Here is an 18,901-nt window from a genome sequence, read left to right on the forward strand (position 1 = left end):
TGTAATTTATCTGGAACCTTCCTGTGTCTCTAGGTCTTTACAAAGTGTACCTCCTTTTGTGGTTCTTGAGCGTAGTATACACAAATGGATCACTACAAGTATCAGAAAATCATGTGCAGAGAAACTATTCCTCTACAGAGTTACGAAAACATGTCACACAACACCAGAATTTGATAGGTATTTTAAAAGCTATAAAGTAATTCTCAGAAAAGAAATAAAAAGTGTCAAAATGATGGAAAATGACAGCTGCATAAGAAATGCATCCAATTAAATGAAAACTGTGTGGAATATTGTAAGGAGAGAAACAGTAAGTAACAAAACAAAAACTAATAATATACCGTTGAATGAAAATTTGCACACTATCTGCAACACAAAGGAGGTAGATACTACATTTAACAGTTATTTTGTAAATGTAGCAGAAAAACTTATTGAGCAAAAGGTCATCCATTAACATCCCTCACTAATAACATCAAAAATTGAACAGGTAGAAAACACAATATTTCTCATACCAACTAATACACAAAAAGTATGGCAAGAAATCAAGCTTCTAAAATCAAAGCAATCATCAGGAGTAGATAACATACCAGATTTTGTTGTAAAAAAATGTGTAGACTTAATTTCTGAACCACTGGCGTATCTTCTTGTGACTCTGCCCTTCTGAACTGGCAGCTTTCCAACATGTTTAAAAATTGCTAAGGTTAAACCTCTCACAAAAAGGAAGCCAGTAAGAGGTGTCAAACTATAGTCCAGTTTCTCTACTGTCTGTTTTTACTAAAATTCTAGAGAAACTCTTTTATAAAAGAATGTCAAATTACATAAATAAATATAACATTCTAAAGGCATTTCAACATGGTTGTAGGAGAAATCACTCTACTGAAACAGCAATCTTTTCTTTTCTTTCTGCAGGCCCTAGATAGGCAGGAACATACCTCAAATATATTCCTAGACTTGTCAAAAGTGTTTGATACCATCAATCATGATAAATTACTAGGTAAGATCCAGAACTGGGGTATTGGGGGAGCAGCACATAACTGGATTAAATCATACCTCCATGAAAGAAAACAGCTCATAGAGATAACACATGAAGTAAATGGGACAGATGAAACTCATCAGTCAAATTTATTTGTTATCAAACATGGGGTTCCCCAAGGTTCCATATTGGGTCCAATTCTGTTCCTACTATATGTAAATGATTTATGTGTAAACAATTAAAAAAAGCTATAGAAATTTGCAGATGACACCAGCATCTTAATTACAGGAAGTAGCAAAGATAAATTTGAAAATGAGAGTAAACCATCACAGAGAAGATAGTTGATGCAAACAGTTTGATTATAAACCTGGAAAAAACTGTTGCATTGGATATGTTCACTATCCAGAATAGGACATCAGCTGATCCTCCTATAGAAACAAGTGGATAAAAAATTGAAAAAACAGGGGGTACAAAATTTCTCAGTGTATGGATTCAACAAAACATGAAGTAGGATACACATGTGGACTATGTGAATAAAAAACTGAGCAAAATATGTTTTGTGGTGAGAATAATAAGAAACTGTATATCACATTATAATCTCAGGACCATATATTTTGCATATGTTCATTCAATACTGAAATATGGTGTAGTGTTTTGGAGTAATTGTAGAGCTAGTCAGAAATCATTTAGATTGCAGAAAAAGAGTATTAGATTAATGGAAGGGTTAGATCAAAGATCACCATGCAAGCCATTATTTAGGAAAAATAAAATACTACCACATCCATGTATTTATATACCGTACTTCAAAATGTGATTATTACAAAAGGAAAACTAAACAGTGGCAGTCAAAGAATCACCACACAATACAAATACATGATGTACACTTACAACAGACAAACACAGTGCTATTACAGAAAGGCATACTCCACCTTGGCATCAAATTGTACAAAGTGCTACCCAAATCCACAAATATAATAATGGGCTTAAACAAGTTCAAATCAGCTGTGAACGATTACTTGGTCGAGCACTGTTTCTATACTGTAAGGGAATATCTAGAAAAACAAAACTGCCTCACTGATTGAGACTGTTTTTATAAAATGTGTAGAGTAAGAAAATATTGTACAATTTTATCTTTTGGTAAAATGATGTCTGAAAAAAAGAAAAAATCCATGAATGTCTATTGTAGTTAATGAATAGTCCAATATATTTTGTACATTGTACAGTCCTAGATTCACAGGACCAATAAATAAATATAGCAGCTGAAATTTGCTGCAGGACTCAATTAGTCATTCCCCTCATGAATTTCTACTGCCAAGCCCATATTCTCCTGTAACACTTTTTCTATTCCTTTCCCTACAACCACTCTCCAATCCCCCACTTTCATCTCTCTTTATAAATTGAATTACCTCTTCAGTATCCTTATATATTTTCTCTATTTCAATTTCTATCAGGCTCAATACTGTTGAGAATCTCATGTCATCACTCTATTAGGCACAGCAGAGAGGTCCTTGGTATATGCCAGACTGTTGCCATGTTCTCTATTGATCAGGAACTATATGCAGTTCTTTCTCCTGATAATGAAAGTTGTTCCACATCCAAATGTGACTTTGTACCACAACTGTTGTTGTTGTTGTTGTGGTCTTCAGTCCTGAGACTGGTTTGATGCAGCTCTCCATGCTACTCTATCCTGTGCAAGGTTCTTCATCTCCCAGTACCTACTGCAGCCTACATCCTTCTGAATCTGCTTAGTGCATTCATCTCTTGGTCTCCCTCTACGATTTTTACCCTCCATGCTACCCTCCAGTACTAAATTAGTGATCCCTTGATGCCTCAGAACAAGTCCTACCAAACGATCCCTTCTTCTAGTCAAGTTGTGCCACAAACTCCTCTTCTCCCCAATTCTATTCAATACCTCATCATTAGTTATGTGATCTACCCATCTAATCTTCAGCATTCTTCTGTAGCACCACATTTCAAAAGCTTGTATTCTCTCCTTGTCTAAACTATTTATCGTCCATTTTTCACTTCCATACATGGCTACACTCCATACAAATACTTTCAGAAACGACTTCCTGACACATAAATCAATACTCAATCTTAACAAATTTCTCTTCTTCTGAAACACTTTCCTTGCCATTGCCAGTCTACATTTTATATCCTCTCTACTTCGACCATCATTAGTTATTTTGCTCCCCAAATAGCAAAACTCCTTTACTACTTTAAGTGTCCCATTTCCTAATCTAATTCCCTCAGCATCACCCGACTTAATTCGACTACATTCCATTATCCTCATTTTGCTTTTGTTGATGTTCATCTTACACCCTCCTTTCAAGACACTGTCGATTCCGTTCAACTGCTCTTCCAAGTCCTTTGCTATCTCTGACAGAATTACAATGTCATCGGCGAACCTCAACGTTTTTATTTCTTCTCCATGCATTTTAATACCTACTCCGAACTTTTCTTTTGTTTCCTTTACTGCTTGCTCAATATGCAGATTGAATAACATTGGGGAGAGGCTACAACCCTGTCTCACTCCTTTCCCAACCACTGCTTCCCTTTCATGTCCCTCGACTCTTATAACTGCCATCTGCTTTCTGTACAAATTGTAAATAGCCTTTCGCTCCCTGTATTTTACCCCTGCCACCTTCAGAATTTGAAAGAGAGTATTTCAGTCAACATTGTCAAAAGCTTTCTCTAAGTCTACAAATGCTATAAACTTAGGTTTGCCTTACCTTAATCTTTCTTCTAAGATAAGTCATAGGGTCAGTATTGCCTCACGTGTTCCAACATTTCTACGGAATCCAAACTGATCTTCCACGAGGTCCGCTTCTACCAGTTTTTCCATTCGTCTGTAAAGAATTCGCGTTAGTATTTTGCAGCTGTGACTTATTAAACTGATAGTTCGGTAATTTTCACATCTGTCAACACCTGCTCTCTTTGGGATTGGAATTATTATATTCTTTTTGAAGTCTGAGGGAATTTCGCCTGTCTCATACATCTTGCTCACCAGATGGTAGAGTTTTGTCAGGACTGGCTCTCCCAAGGCTGTCAGTAGTTCTAATGGAATGTTGTCTACTCCACCTGGGCCTTGTTTCGACTTTGGTCTTTCAGTGCTATGTCAAACTCTTCACGCAGTATCATATTTCCCATTTCATCTTCATCTACCTCCCCTTCTATTTTCATAATATTGTCCTCAAGAACGTCGCCCCTGTATAGACCCTCTATATACTCCTTCCACCTTTCTGATTTCCCTTCTTTGCTTAGAACCGGGTTTCCATCTGAGCTCTTGATATTCATGCAAGTGGTTCTCTTTACTCCAAAGGTCTCTTTAATTTTCCTGTAGGCAGTACCTATCTTACCCTTCTTGAGATAAGGCTCTACATCCTTAAATTTGTCCTTTAGCCATCCCTGCTTAGCCATTTTGCACTTCCTGTCGATCTCATTTTTGAGACGTTTGTATTCCTGCATTTTTGTATTTTCTCCTTTCATCAATTAAATTCAGTATCTCTTCCGTTATCCATCTTTTTACCTACTTGATCCTCTGCTGCCTTCACTATTTCATTCCTCAAAGCTACCCATTCTTCTTCTACTGTATTTCTTTCCCCAACTCCCGTCAATTGTTCCCTTATGCTCTCTCTGAATCTCTCTACAACCTCTGGTTCTTTCAGTTTATCCAGGTCCCATCTCTGTAAATTCCCACTTTTTTGCAGTTTCTTCAGTTTTAATCTACAGTTCATAACCAATAGATTGTGGTCAGAGTCCACATCTGCCCCTGGAAATGTCTTACAATTTAAAATCTGGTTCCTAAATCTCTGTCTTACCATTATATAATCTATCTGAAACCTGTCAGTATCTCCAGGATTCTTCCATGTATACAACCTTCTTTCATGATTCGTGAACCAAGTGTTAGCTATGGTTAAGTTATGCTCTGTGCAAAATTCTACCAGGCGGCTTCCTCTTTCATTTCTTACCCCCAATCCATATTCACCTACTACGTTTCCTTCCCTTCCTTTTCCTATTGTTGAATTCCAGTCACCCATGACTATTAAATTTTTGTCTCCCTTCACTACCTGAATAATTTCTTTTATCTCATCATACATTTCATCAATTTCTTCATCATCTGCAGAGCTAGTTGGCATATAAACTCGTACTACTGTAGTAGGCGTATGCTTCGTGTCTATCTTGGCCACAATAATGAGTTCACTATGCTATTTGTAGTAGCTTACCCGCACTCCTATTTTTTTATTCATTATTAAACCTACTCCTGCATTACCCCTATTTGATTTTATATTTATAGCCCTGTATTCACCTGACCAAAAGTCTTGTTCCTCCTGCCACTGAACTTCACTAATTCCCACTATATCTAACTTTAACCTATCCATTTCCCTTTTTAAATTTTCTAACCTACCTGCCCGATTAAGGGATCTGACATTCCATGCTCCGATCCGTATAATGCCAGTTTTCTTTCTCCTGATAACAACGTCCTCTTGAGTAGTCCCCGCCCAGAGATCCGAATGGGGGACTATTTTACCTCCAGAATATTTTACCCAAGAGAACACCATCATCATTTAATCATACAGTAAAGCTGCATCCCCACGGGAAAAATTACGGCTGTAGATTCCCCTTGCTTTCAGCCGTTTGCAGTACCACAACAGCAAGGCCGTTTTGGTTAGTGTTACAGGGCCAGATCGGTCAGTCATCCAGACTGTTGCCCTTGCAACTACTGAAAAGGCTGCTGCCCCTCTTCAGGAACCACACATTTAGGTTTATTATTAAAATTATGATCACATGAGATATCATATTGTGTGACTGATACCAAACAGGGCCACAAGGGGATATTGGACATATACAAAGAAGAATAGCATGAATAGTTTCAGGTTTATTTGATCCATGGGAGAATGTTGTGGAGATGCTGAAAAAACTAAAATAGCAGACATGCAGAAATAGACGCAGAACTATCGTGTGAAAGATAATTGCAAAGTACCAGAGTTAAGCAAGAAATCTAGGAATATACTACAACCCCGACCGATATCAGTCCCACAGGGATCATGAAAACAAGATTAGACGAATTACAGTACACACAGAGCCATGTAAGCAGTTATTCTTGCCATTCTACGTATGTCAGGGAAATCAGAAGAAGTCCTTATAAGTGGTACTATGGTAAGTACCCTGTACCATGCACTTTACACTTGTTTGCAGAGTATAGGTGTTGATGTGTTTGCTAGTTGTTTTAAGTATGGAGATGATTATTTATCACAGTGGCACAGCGAATGTTTGTGCAAAAAACACAGTTAGGCATACTGGACTTTTCCATGCAAATATAAAGTAGAAAGAAACCGTGGGGCCTGTGCAAAGCTTTCACACTTTTATAGTTTTTACTAATGACAGTACTTTGAATAAGTGTAGTTGTTTTGGTATGGGTAGTATTGGGGATGGAAGCATAATTCTATATACATTCCCATTTGTTCAAAAATGTGCTTTGCAATCAGAATGTTTGTCCTAGCTTGTATAACAACCAGAGACAACTATCAATAGGGCAATGTAACCTGTAAGTTTAACTTGATAAACATTTTCAATTACAGTAAGCACATTAGGCTGTGGTAGCAATAGGTAAATCACAATTTGAGGCAACAATGACGTATTTGTCATTTCAGAAGGTACACTGATCAGTCAAAATATTATGATCACTGGCCTACTTTTGATGTAAACCTGCCCAGGCAATAACAGTGTCACCTGGCAAGGAATGACTGCTAGTTGGACACATGCACAGTGCAAGTAGTATCAGTGAGTGTGCTGTCCGACTTTAGAATGGGGAAGGTGTACGAACTGTTTGAATTTGATCGAGGGCAAATTGTGATGGCCCGGAGGCTCGGCATGAGCATTTTGGAAAATGCACGACTTGTTGGTTGTTCAAGGATTGCTATAGTGAGTGTCTCCAACAGGTGGCGAATCCAAGGTGACACCACGTTCAGACATCATGGAACTGGGTGGCCACCCATCATTACAGATGGATGTCATAAGTTGGGAAGACTGGTAAAATAGGACAGATAGTGAACTGTAGCAGAACTTACATCAGACTTTAATGCTGCGCAGAGTACAGTGATCACACAGTGCACCAAACACTCCTAACATTGGGTCTCTGCATCTGATGACCCATGCATGTGCCAGAGTTAATGCCATGACATCAGCAATTATGACCAAAATGGTCATGTAATCATCAGCACTGGACATTGGCGCAGTGGCAGAGCATTGTATGGACTGATGACTCCCAACTCCTTCCTCATCATACCAATGGCATGGTGCAAATCTTTCATCATCCAGGAGAACAGCTCATTGACACCCTTACTATGGGACAGACATAAGCTGGCAGCAGCTCCATTATGCTCTGGGGCCCATTATGGGCATCCATGGGTCCAGTGGAGTTCATGTGAGGCATCATGACAGCCAAGGAGTATCGTACACTGATTGCAGACTACGTACACCCCTTAGTGATGATCATGTTTCATGATGGCAGTGGCATTTTTCAACAAGATAATGTGCCATGTCCAAGCCCAGGAGTGTGATGGCGTGGTTCAAGGAACATAGTGGCAAGTTGGAGTTGATCCATTGCTCCCTCCAGCTCACTAGATCAGAACCTGATTGAACACATCTGGAATGTGATTGAATGCGGTGTCAGAGCTCATGCCCCCCCCCAACCCCCCCCCCCCCGTCCCCCCCCCCTTTCCTGGAATTTTCAACTATTTGGTGACTTTTCTTTGCTGATGTGGCGGCACCTCCCTCTAGCTAGCAACCTACCACGGCCTGATTGCTTCTGTACCGTGACACGTCGCCACTGTTATTCATGCCAAAGGTGGACATACCAGCTATTAGGTAGGTGGTCATAATGTTCTTGCTGATCAGTGTATATTCGTTTAATGGGCATGGTTATTGTCAATGACAGTGCTGTACATAAATAATCTGCTTTATAAGTACTTTAAAACAAATGAAATAGTGTTTGTAATAAGATAATATGAATAGGGAGTCTCTTATTTGTGATTAATAAGTGATCTTCGTAAAATATAGGTATGAAACTGGGCATTCTTGATGCCTTTTTCCAGGTATTTAAAAGTCACTTTGATGTAAAATTTTCCACAAATAGTAAGTTTTAGCAAAAAATTTGCATGCAGTGTGAGAAGCCGTTAAAAAATCATTTCTAATGATACTTCATTCATCCATGTACAATCAGGTTGTGTTGAGAAAAAGGGATATTGATAAGAAATTTCACAAAACGACAAAATGTAGTATGGTGTGATTATGTCAGTGAGTTGCAGTTGGGATCGGCCAACTTGTACAAATACATGGGTGTAGAATTTTGTAGTGATATGAAATGAAATGATTACATGGGCTCAGTCTTGGGTAAAGCAATTAGTAGACTTCAATTTATTGATAAAATACTGGGGAAGTGCAATCAGTCTACAAAGGAGATTGCTTATGATTCACTTACGAGACATTCTAGAAGACTGCTCAAGTGTGGGACATATTGATCTTTTGTACCATCCAAATTTCGGCTTTTATGGCATTATCATGTACAGTGTTAAAGGTTGTTAGATCAGTATTAAGTCATATTTGTTCATAAAACTTAATTATCATCTAACTGCCTTTAGTGCTACACATGAAAATGGCATAAAAGCTAAAATCTTGATAGTGCAAAAGGTAAATATAATAATACACATTCAAATGGCAGTTTTCTCTTTTAAGAAGATCACAGGTTTGTTTAACCTGTGAAAGAGCATCACAAACATGCCGAAGAAACTGAAATGGCAGACTCTTGAAGATAGATGTAAACTATTCCGGGAAAGTGTACTAACAAAGTTCCAAGAACTGTCCTTAAATATAACAAATTATCGCTCACATAGGGCTCGTGAGGACAAGATTAGAATAATTACAGCACATACAGAGGCATTCAAACAATCATTCTTCCTGTACTCTATATGTGAATGGAAAATGGGAAGAAGCCCCAAAAAGTGGTACAATGAGACTTACCATGTGCCGTGCACTTCACAGTGGTTTGCGGCATAGATGTAGAAAGAAGGCTACACAATTTACGAGTATATATTTGTATACAAAGACGTTTTCTTGGCATGTATAATTACTTCACATATTTCCTTAAAAACTAAAAGCTGTCCCATATTTGCATAGTGGTTATATGTATTCTTGAATGATGTTCTTGGCCACAGTCAGATGCTTGAGAGGGTCCCCTTGTTCCAGGAGACACACTGCCTGCGCATCAAACTTTTGGGAGACTGCTACTACTGTGTCTCTGGTTTGCCAAAAGCACGTGCCGATCATGCTCACTGCTGTGTGGAGATGGGGCTGCATATGATCAAGGCTATTCAGCATGTACGCCAGAGAACACAGGTAATTTTCATTTTCTGTTCTGTATCTCTGAAATATGTTTGAAATGTGTTAAAACACTGTCATTCACATGTTGCTGCCAAATTCAGTCAAATTTACTTCTCTATACTGTGCTTATCAAACTGTCATCTTACATGTTTTCATACATTAGGACAACACCACATTGAGATGATTCTGCACCGCTGGGAGAACTGTCAAAGTTACCTTACACCCTTCCTGCATCCCAACCAACCACCATCACCACCACCACCACCACCACCACCACCAATACCCACCATGAAACTAGCATTCAAACTTTTTTCTGTGCAGATTTTACAGATTTTATAATTCTCTGAGTGGTTTTAAGAAAAATTAAAATAATAAAATATTACTTAAATGAACTACATTGGTGAAAAATATTTCACACTTTAAATTAAATGCTTGATTGTAGTAAATAAATTACTAATCATATAACCTTTCTAATAATAATCAAAGCAAAATTGGTATCTTATTGTTTAAAGCACCTACTGTATGCTGGTTTCAGTATTATGCATAATAAACAACATATTTTATTTGCTCCTCCTAAATTACTGATAACCAGTATATAAGCTGTTAAATAGAAATAAAAGAAAATGAGCTATAATTCAAGAGTCAAGCAAATATCCCTTTACAATAGCTATAATTAAGAGTTAAGAAAATATTCGTTTACAAGAACAGTTTTCATACATTAGCACCTACTCGATGATATTTTGGGTTCTACAATACAGTAACAAAGTAGCAGCAAGAACTCTGTTGTTGAACAAGAGCAAACAGTGTGGGAATCTGCTGTGTGAATCGTTGAACCTGAGCAAACTGTGTAGCTGCTTTGTCCAGAGTATTTAGCTGGGTTATTTCTCCCGAGTATTTAAATTCTGAAACTTACTTTATTTTTTCATATTTTGGTTCTATGTACAGTGGAACTCCGATTTTAAGTAGGCCTACTCCAATTTTATGTTTTTTGTGATTCTGTGCCATAAATTTGTAGCCCCTGTGAAAGTCCATAAGATCAGTGCTAAAAATTCCCCTATTTTAGGTTTCTTCCTAGTAAAGTTTTCCTCAATTCTACATTCTTACTAGATATCTTTCTTGACTTCATTCGGTTTTCTTCCTATTGATGTCTGGTGTGACTGAACAGCTTATAAGTGGCACAAAAGACAGACGATTCACACTGTGGGTGGTGGCGGAGTTAAGAGAATATTTTAGGCTGTTGTGAAGAGGGAGAAGTGAAAGAGGAAATGCTGACAAAATTCACAATCAGTGTTGCCAACACAATTTGCAACATTTAGCTGCATTGTACAATTATCATACAACTACAACTAGGTGGCAAAGGAAAAAAGGGCAGTCAACATGAAGTGTTCCAAGCCGAGCCAATACCTTTTCTTCTGCCACTTAACTCAGGCTCATATATTTACAATGTACAGTATTAAGCAACAATATTGATCATCAGTCTCTTTAATACAAATACTGAGTCTTGAAGAATATGCTCGATCAGAATCAAGGAAATGTCTGTCATTTCCAGCTAGTGATATCTTACTCACTGGTGACTTGTTGCATCACCAACAACCAGCACAGCCACCACAACACACTAATACATGTAATAAGTTTATAGACCATAGCTCATGAAACATTCAAAATTCGTAAAGTACTGGATTATAAAGCATAATCAGGTACATAAGCTATAAATCAAAGTTTATGCGAGAATTTCATTCTCCTCCTCCTAGGCAGCAATTTTTCCAACACTCATAATGTCAACTGACATAACCAAATCCCATAGCCAAAAATAAACAAGAAATAAATTTCAAAATTTTACATCATATTATAAACTTATTAGGAAAAAAGTGAGTTTTGCACACTTGTAATACTGTAAGATACCTAATTGAAAAACTATCACTTTTGCTAATTATATATGGGGTAATTGAGCAATTACCCTATAGATAGATTACTGGCACAAATTATACCTTAAACTACTTAGTTTCAAGGGTTCTTTCATTTTATGTTCACTTCCAAAATAGCAAAAATTTATAGCCTGCATTGTGAAATATGGTGAAAACCACTGATTTACAACAACTCAGATGTTTGTTTTCCACCTGTAGCCAATAACAATATAGCATGGTGATGTCACACTAATGCAATGGCTTCTAGCACATAGAATGATAAACAACAAGCTTAGTCGGTGGCTTGTTCCAAAGAATGGCTGATGTGATTGGTGTATAGCAAATGAACCGACTGTGGCTTCCACTTATGTTTAATTTATATAGTTAAACCTCATACGCCCATAGTGTGCATTAATTTTACTTACAGTAGTTCGGCTTGGAACCTGTCAACAGAATATTACCTACTGCAGCCAACATATGCTACTCCAACGGAGGCTACTCCATTTCCTATGTGCAGCACCACAATTAGTAGAATGTGGTCAGTGAACAGTTGTTCATCTTTGTTGTAGCTCTCAGTGGTGTTTAATGCGTTATGATGGCAGACAGATTGTTATAAATGGAGTGGATTGCTGGGACAAAGGAACACTGAAATCACAGCAGGCTTACCTTTATTTTATATTCATTGGTATAAATAAGTACCACATGTGAAGGAAAATATGTGTGTATATATGTGCTTTCACAAAACCTACTGTATGTACACTACAGCAAACGATGAGTTCGAAGTGCAAATGGCATGTGCTGCAGTACTGCAGAATGTTCCACTTTGACTATGCAGCACAATGAACAAGGAAAAGTTTACAAGCAATACACTACAGGTCACTGCCTTCACATCACCAGAATATGCTGTACAGGCATTGGCTACAGACAGAAAACACAAAGCCCCACATGTCAGATTCAGATACCTTCCACCGTACTTCACAGTTTTCGGTTCAATTCACCACATTCATCAATGTTTGCTTTTGTCTGGGTAAAGGAAAGACCTCTGAAAAATATGTGTTTTGACATAGAATTTGTGGTTATAGCATGTCAGAAAATAGCTTGATTACCTTCTACCCAGGTACAAATGTCAATTTTTTAGTAAATTTATACTTTCTGTTACACATCTGTGATATTTTTAAGAACTGATGAAATTCATTACTGCATTGTACATTTAATTTCCTTCACTTGTACAGATACTGTGTAATGTGTTGAAGAGGATTATGATTTTTAATCATATATGCCAATTACATATGTTTTCGCTGATATTTTGGGGGTTCTAACATTTTCCTTGATTCTGCATTCTCCTCAATTTTGCTTTTTTTTTTAAGTCTAGAACACTTAAAAATGTGAAATATGGGTTAACATTTGTCATATGTATGAAATTAATAACCCAGTTTTTTTCTGGTAGCTCGTAGAGAATGTTTATCTGTTTTGTTACATCTTGTAGGTTCTCTGCTAAGATTGCTAAATCATCAGCAAAAGCTAAGTTTTTACTTATTCCCTCTTGTCCTTTTCTTTTTCCCATTCTTGTACTACACTCTCTGAAACATAAAATAATAAATGGTGACAGTCTGTGCCCCTGCCTCTCACCTGTTTGAATTTCAAAAAACCGAGCGAGGTGGCGCAGTGGTTACCACACTGGACTCGCATTCGGGAGGACGACGGTTCAATCCCGTCTCCAGCCATCCTGATTTAGGTTTTCCGTGATTTCCCTAAATCGCTTCAGGCAAATACCGGGATGGTTTCTTTGAAAAAGGGCACGGTCGATTTCCTTCCCCATCCTTCCCTCACCCGAGCTTGCGCTCCATCTCTAATGACCTCATTGTCGACGGGACGTTAAACACCAATCTCCTCCTCCTCCTGAATTTCAAAATATTTGATATTTCACCCAAAATTTCATCTTTAGAAATTGTATTAGACCAAATTTGCTTAATGAATGCCATTGTTTTATTGCCAGTTCCAAACTTCGATGATATTGAATAATGTGTCACTATCTATGGAATCATAGGCTTTTCTTTTTAAATCAAAAAAGGATACATGAAGATTTTGGGCTCAGTTTCTGATTCCTGATTAAGAGCTTTACATGTAATTCCTCTCTGACCAATGATTTTCCTCTCCTAAATCCTCCCTGGTATTCTCCTTATTATGCCTCTCAGTGTGTATTTAAAATAATAATTCTATTAATTCAAGAACTCATCTTTCTTGTTACAGGTAGATTTAAATATGCGAATTGGCATACACTCAGGTTCTGTTTTATGTGGAGTACTTGGGCTGCGGAAATGGCAGTTTGATGTTTGGTCTTATGATGTAACTCTTGCCAATCACATGGAAAGTGGAGGTATTCCAGGGTGAGCATTTTAATTCTTAATGTCTCATCTCTTTTTCACATGATCCTATCAGACTTAACACATTTACTGCTGTTAAAGAGATGAGATGAATAAAATATCTTTCATAACTTCCAGTGTACATGATCATCCCTTCCTCCCTCCCTCCCCCCCCCCCCTCCTTCCTCCCTCCCTGCCTCCCTCCCTGCCTGCCTCCCTGTTACAAACCCACACACAAACACAAACACAACACACACTCTGTCCCCCTTTTGATATATAGGGTGTATCATAATTAATGATGTAAATACATACATTTGAAAGTACACGCTACTAGTAACAAATAAGCCCAGTAAACTTAGGCTCTAAAATGCATACCTGAAGAGCTATGTATACTTCTTCATCCTTGGTATGGTGTAACAAATCCTTTCTACTGCAAGCTTTTAGCTTTCCATATTTTGAGAAGCAGCAGTATAGACCAAAACAAAACAAAATAAAAAATAGTTTGGTAAACGGGGGCTCCAAAGTGCATCCTTTAAGAGCTGTGAGCACTTGTTAAACTTTCCAGCTTTGAACATGTCTTCTTCTGGGAAAAAAAGGGGGGGGGGGACTTGTAGATCTTAGTGTATGCATTTTGTAACCCATGTTTACTGGAAAATCTTTTCTTGTTTTGTCCCATACTACCTCCTCCCAAGATATGGAAAGCAAAGAGCATTTAGTGGAAGAGATCTGTTTCACCATATCGAAGATTAAGAAGTGCTCATAGATCTTCAGGTGCCAGTATGCGATTTAGAGCCCATATTTGCTAGACCTTTTTGCTACTAGTGTCATGTACTTTCAACTGTATGTGTTTCCACCATTAATAATGATCACATTGTGTATTTCTGTTTTTCATCTTATAGATTTTTTTCCTGAAACAGAGCTGGACAGCTTTTAACATAATGTTTACAGTTGACTGATTGCCCTGTTATCAATATACTGAGACTGATATTGGTTCCCAGGCGAGTCCACATCTCAAAGGCAACATTAGATTGTCTTAATAATGCCTATGAAGTGGAGCCTGGATATGGTGAGACCCGTGATAATTACCTGAAGGTAAGTGTCTATTTTACCTAGCCCAATGCAGTCAAATATGCATTTTTTTATTGTAATGCATGCTTATGGAATTTCGTCTCATTTATGTGACCTGATTTGTGATTTTCTGTCAGAGAGGTCACAGTTTGTAGTAATTGATGGAAAGTCATTGAGTAAAACAGAAGTGATTTCTGACATTTCCCAATGTAGTGTTACAGGTCCTGTGCTGTTCCTTATCTATATAAATGATTAAGAAGACAATCTGAGCAGCCATCTTAGGTTGTTTGCAGATGATGCTGTCTTTTATCATCAAGTTAAGTTGCCAGAAGGTCAAAACATATTGCAAAACAATTTAGGAAAGATATCTGTATGGTGCAAAAATTGGTAGTTGACCCTATATAATGAAATGTGTGAAGTCACCCGCATGACTGTTAAAAGGAATAGATTAAACTTCAATTACATGATAAATCAGTCAAATCTAAAGGCCTTAAATCCAACTAAATACATAGAAATTACAATTACGAACAACTTACTTTGGAAGAAATGCATAGGAAATTTTGTGGCAAAGACAAACCAAAGACTGTGTTTTATTGACTGAAAACTTAGAAAATGTAACAGACCTACTAAAGAGACTCGTACACTGTGCTTGTCTGTCCTCCTTTGGAGTACTGCTACATGGTCTGGAATCCTTACCAAACAGGATTAACAGAGTACATCGAGAAATTTCTGACAGCAGCAGTACATTTTGTATTATCATGAAACAGGGGTGGGAGCATCACCAACATCATACAGGATTTGGGATGGGCATCATTAAAACAAAGGTGTTTTTCATTGCGGCGGAATCGTCTCACAAAATTTCAATGACCAACTTTCTCCTCCGAATGTGAAAATATTTTGTTGATGCTGATCTACATAGGGAGAAATAATCATCATAATGAAATACGGGAAATCGGAGCTCACATGGAAAGATACAAGTGTTCGCTTTTTCCATGTGCTGCTTGAGATTGGAATAATAGAGAAGTATTGTGAAGGTGGTTCAGTGAACCCTCTGCCAGACAGATTATCCATGTAGATGTAGATTATTGATAATGCTAGAAGAAGGTGACATAATGGTATCTATAAATGTAATGTAAGGTAGTAGAGCCAATAAAATGTACTAATGTCTATTATGCTATTCTTTTTATGTTGTCACCCAAGTAAATACTGGCAATTTTATGTAGCTAGAATGTACAGATATTCTAAAAGAATCATGTGAATGTGTAATTCCTTAGGCAAAATATACACTTTATCAGTGCACTTTCAAGTATTGCAGTGATTTATCAGTGCACTTACAAGTATTGCATTGAGAAGGTGGAGACAGTGGGATGCAAAAATATATTCCATGTAATGAGTTTATGTTTTAGTGTTTGTGGGCTCTACCACCCTGAATCTTTTGTGGAAATAACAACAACTTATTATTATAAAGTATAAAACAATATCCACTTTCAAGCTCAGAACATGTTAATAAAAATATCTCTCTCTTGTTCTCTCTAATACACACACACACACACACACAAATGTCTATGTTTCAGCTAAAATTGATTTTATCATCATTACTGTGATTGGAGGGATAACTATTTTTAAAATCGATGACAATACATGCTTATTGAAGCACAGTAAAAACAAGCTCTCTGTATAATGGGTCTGCTGTAACAGTAAGTATGAGGTAATACTGAATGAAGTTGAACCTGCAATTTATGGATGCCTGAGAGTGCATTAGGTATGTGGCAGTACTGAGTAAAGCTCAGTAATCATACTGAGAGAGCTTAGCATCACTTAAGATTTCCATTAAAAGCATAATCGTGAAGAATCCAGAGAATAACCAGAGATAGAATTGTTTTGGTTTAGCTATGAAATCATCGTCAGTCAAGTAGACTGGCATTGAGTGTGGATTCTCCTGTAGGCAAGCAAGAGGATGTATGTTGTGGACTGCACACTCTCTCTCTCTCTCTCTCTCTCTCTCTCTCTCTGTGTGTGTGTGTGTGTGTGTGTGTGTGTGTGTGTGTGTGTGATAAAATAAAACTAATGCATCAATGCTCTCTGGTGATGATTGACTATTGCTTCTTTCAAGTGCCAGTGTTAAAACAAACTGAAGCATCTTTTTGAAACAACCCTTTCCAAGCTATGTGACCACTGTGACAGTAACAACTGGAACCACACTGACAGATGCACAGACGTAAAAGTATGGCTGATCCTCTACTTGTTGGAATAATTTAAAAAGTATTTACCAGAATAAATATTTGAACAGTAACAACATAGTTTTATGCACAATTGATGAACATTGTATGCACGCCATTTACCACAACATGTCATTTCAATTATGGAGTTCTCTTGAGAAAAATATCATTTCTGCTAAAACTGAGCAGGATGGTTTTTAAATGTGGAATAATTGCTACTTTGTTGGTTCCTGTCTTATTCTGTCTCACTTCTTTTGGATTTTTACGCTCTTTGTAATGTTGTAGTTCTTGTTTTGTGAGTAATGTACTTTGGTATATTGCTTTATTTTTATTATTTTTTGTGTCCTTACTCTGTACTAAACACAGCCTTATCTTCAAAAAGGAACAATCATCTGCCTTTCTTGTTATGGGTAACTACAAACCTCTAAATTTTACTTTCTTAATATACAATGTAACAATTTGTGTTACATAAATAAAATATGGGACTTCAAATGTTTACATTGGTCATCTAGGCTCATTATAACAACCTCATTGAAGAGATTTTTTTAAATAAATCTGTGTAACTGTCTATTGATTAGTGAACATCTACATTTTGTGTTTCAGGAACAAGGAGTTGAAACATTTTTAATAAAGCAAGTGGAGCCTCTAAGACCACGGAAGAGAGTATATCAAGGACGTTATTCAAGGCCACGGCTGTGGTCAGAAGATGAGAAGGCTGGGACAATGGTTACTGTTATCTCCAACAATAACAATAATAGTTCTGTCATCACCACTGCTCACAATAATCAATCATCTATAGACGATGAAACAACTACTGATTGGCAACCAGAAATTCCATTTGGAAATGTTTGTATCTGCTATGTTGACTTCTCACAGTTTATGTTGTCTTTTTGTTTTTGTGCTTGTTTGACTCCTCACTGATATTTTCCTGTAACCCACCAATAATGCAATTTCTCAGCTTGAAAATACATATATTTAGCTATAGCAAAGTTATGTCATTACTCATGTCATATATGAAGCCAAATATGGTTAATAACTCACATGAGATATTGATTTCACCACAGTTGAAAGAATTAATCTGTAAGAGTTCATCATCCATTACCCATACATACAAATGTGTTCTGTACTTGCCTCTTATAGCTCTTGAGTTCTGTATGTACACTGATTTTGTTGCCCGGAATACCAGAGCACACTGCGCAATGGTGATTGAGTTGTGCTATTGCCTTTGTCATGAACACATGTTCTAGTTGAACGCTTGTTTGTGAACTGATCAGTCCCCTCATCTTCAGAATCACATTGTTCAAAAGATGAATTGATTTGGTCTCTTAAGCGGTGTTGATATAATCAAGCAAACATTGTTTGCTGCAGGTTATGACTACCAGGAAATTACGATTAGACATGGAAAGCATCACTTGTTTCTTCTAGTCTCTCTTAACGTATAATCATTTTGACAACCATAAGAAAATCAAAGATACAGTTGGCAAATGTCAGTGCCATGTGAAATGATTGTGGCTCTAAAATGAGAACGCCTACCTGATACATAGTGCACATGATGTGTAACTCTAATGTGAAATCCACTGAGCCTCTGAATTTGCTTCAAGTTCTCTTACTCACCCAGCATATAGTAGCACGTATTTAGAATTTTTCCAACGGATGAGATAGAAAGTTCTACCCCAAAAATTTTTGTTTAAAAATTGTTGCCATACTGCATACCTCACACACTGATGAACTGATTGATCATACCCACCATGTAACAGAACACTGATATGTCTTTTCCATAGAAAATGTCTGAAGTTAATAGTGGTATGGATTAAATGAGGACTGCATTTTAAGTTTTTAGAAAGATTTTCTTTTAAAATTTTCTTGCTTTTTCATGTGTTTAACAAATTCCCAAAACATTTTTTCCACTCTAATGTTGATATCTCAAAAAAATCGTTTTGGAAAGATCCAGTGGCTTTGTGAAGTGATGAAACTCATTTTGTTTATCATAAGGGA

At 37.2% G+C, this 18,901-nt stretch overlaps 1 protein-coding gene across 2 annotated transcripts in view; it reads left to right on the forward strand.

The window, feature by feature from the left end:
• The window catches only part of LOC126235920 (adenylyl cyclase 78C-like), a 751,097-nt gene that overhangs the window by 636,152 nt on the left and 96,044 nt on the right, over positions 1-18,901 (forward strand). Inside the window, exons 8-11 of one of the 2 annotated variants that reach the window (XM_049944876.1) lie at positions 9,218-9,367; positions 13,507-13,643; positions 14,618-14,711; positions 17,510-17,752. In XM_049944876.1, coding sequence (XP_049800833.1) covers positions 9,218-9,367; positions 13,507-13,643; positions 14,618-14,711; positions 17,510-17,752 — 624 coding nt within the window. The remainder of the gene's footprint in view (positions 1-9,217; positions 9,368-13,506; positions 13,644-14,617; positions 14,712-17,509; positions 17,753-18,901) is intronic. The other variant, XM_049944877.1, reaches the window with a different exon arrangement.

Source organism: Schistocerca nitens, chromosome 2, assembly GCF_023898315.1.
Source record: "Schistocerca nitens isolate TAMUIC-IGC-003100 chromosome 2, iqSchNite1.1, whole genome shotgun sequence".
Lineage (NCBI taxonomy): Eukaryota > Metazoa > Arthropoda > Insecta > Orthoptera > Acrididae > Schistocerca > Schistocerca nitens.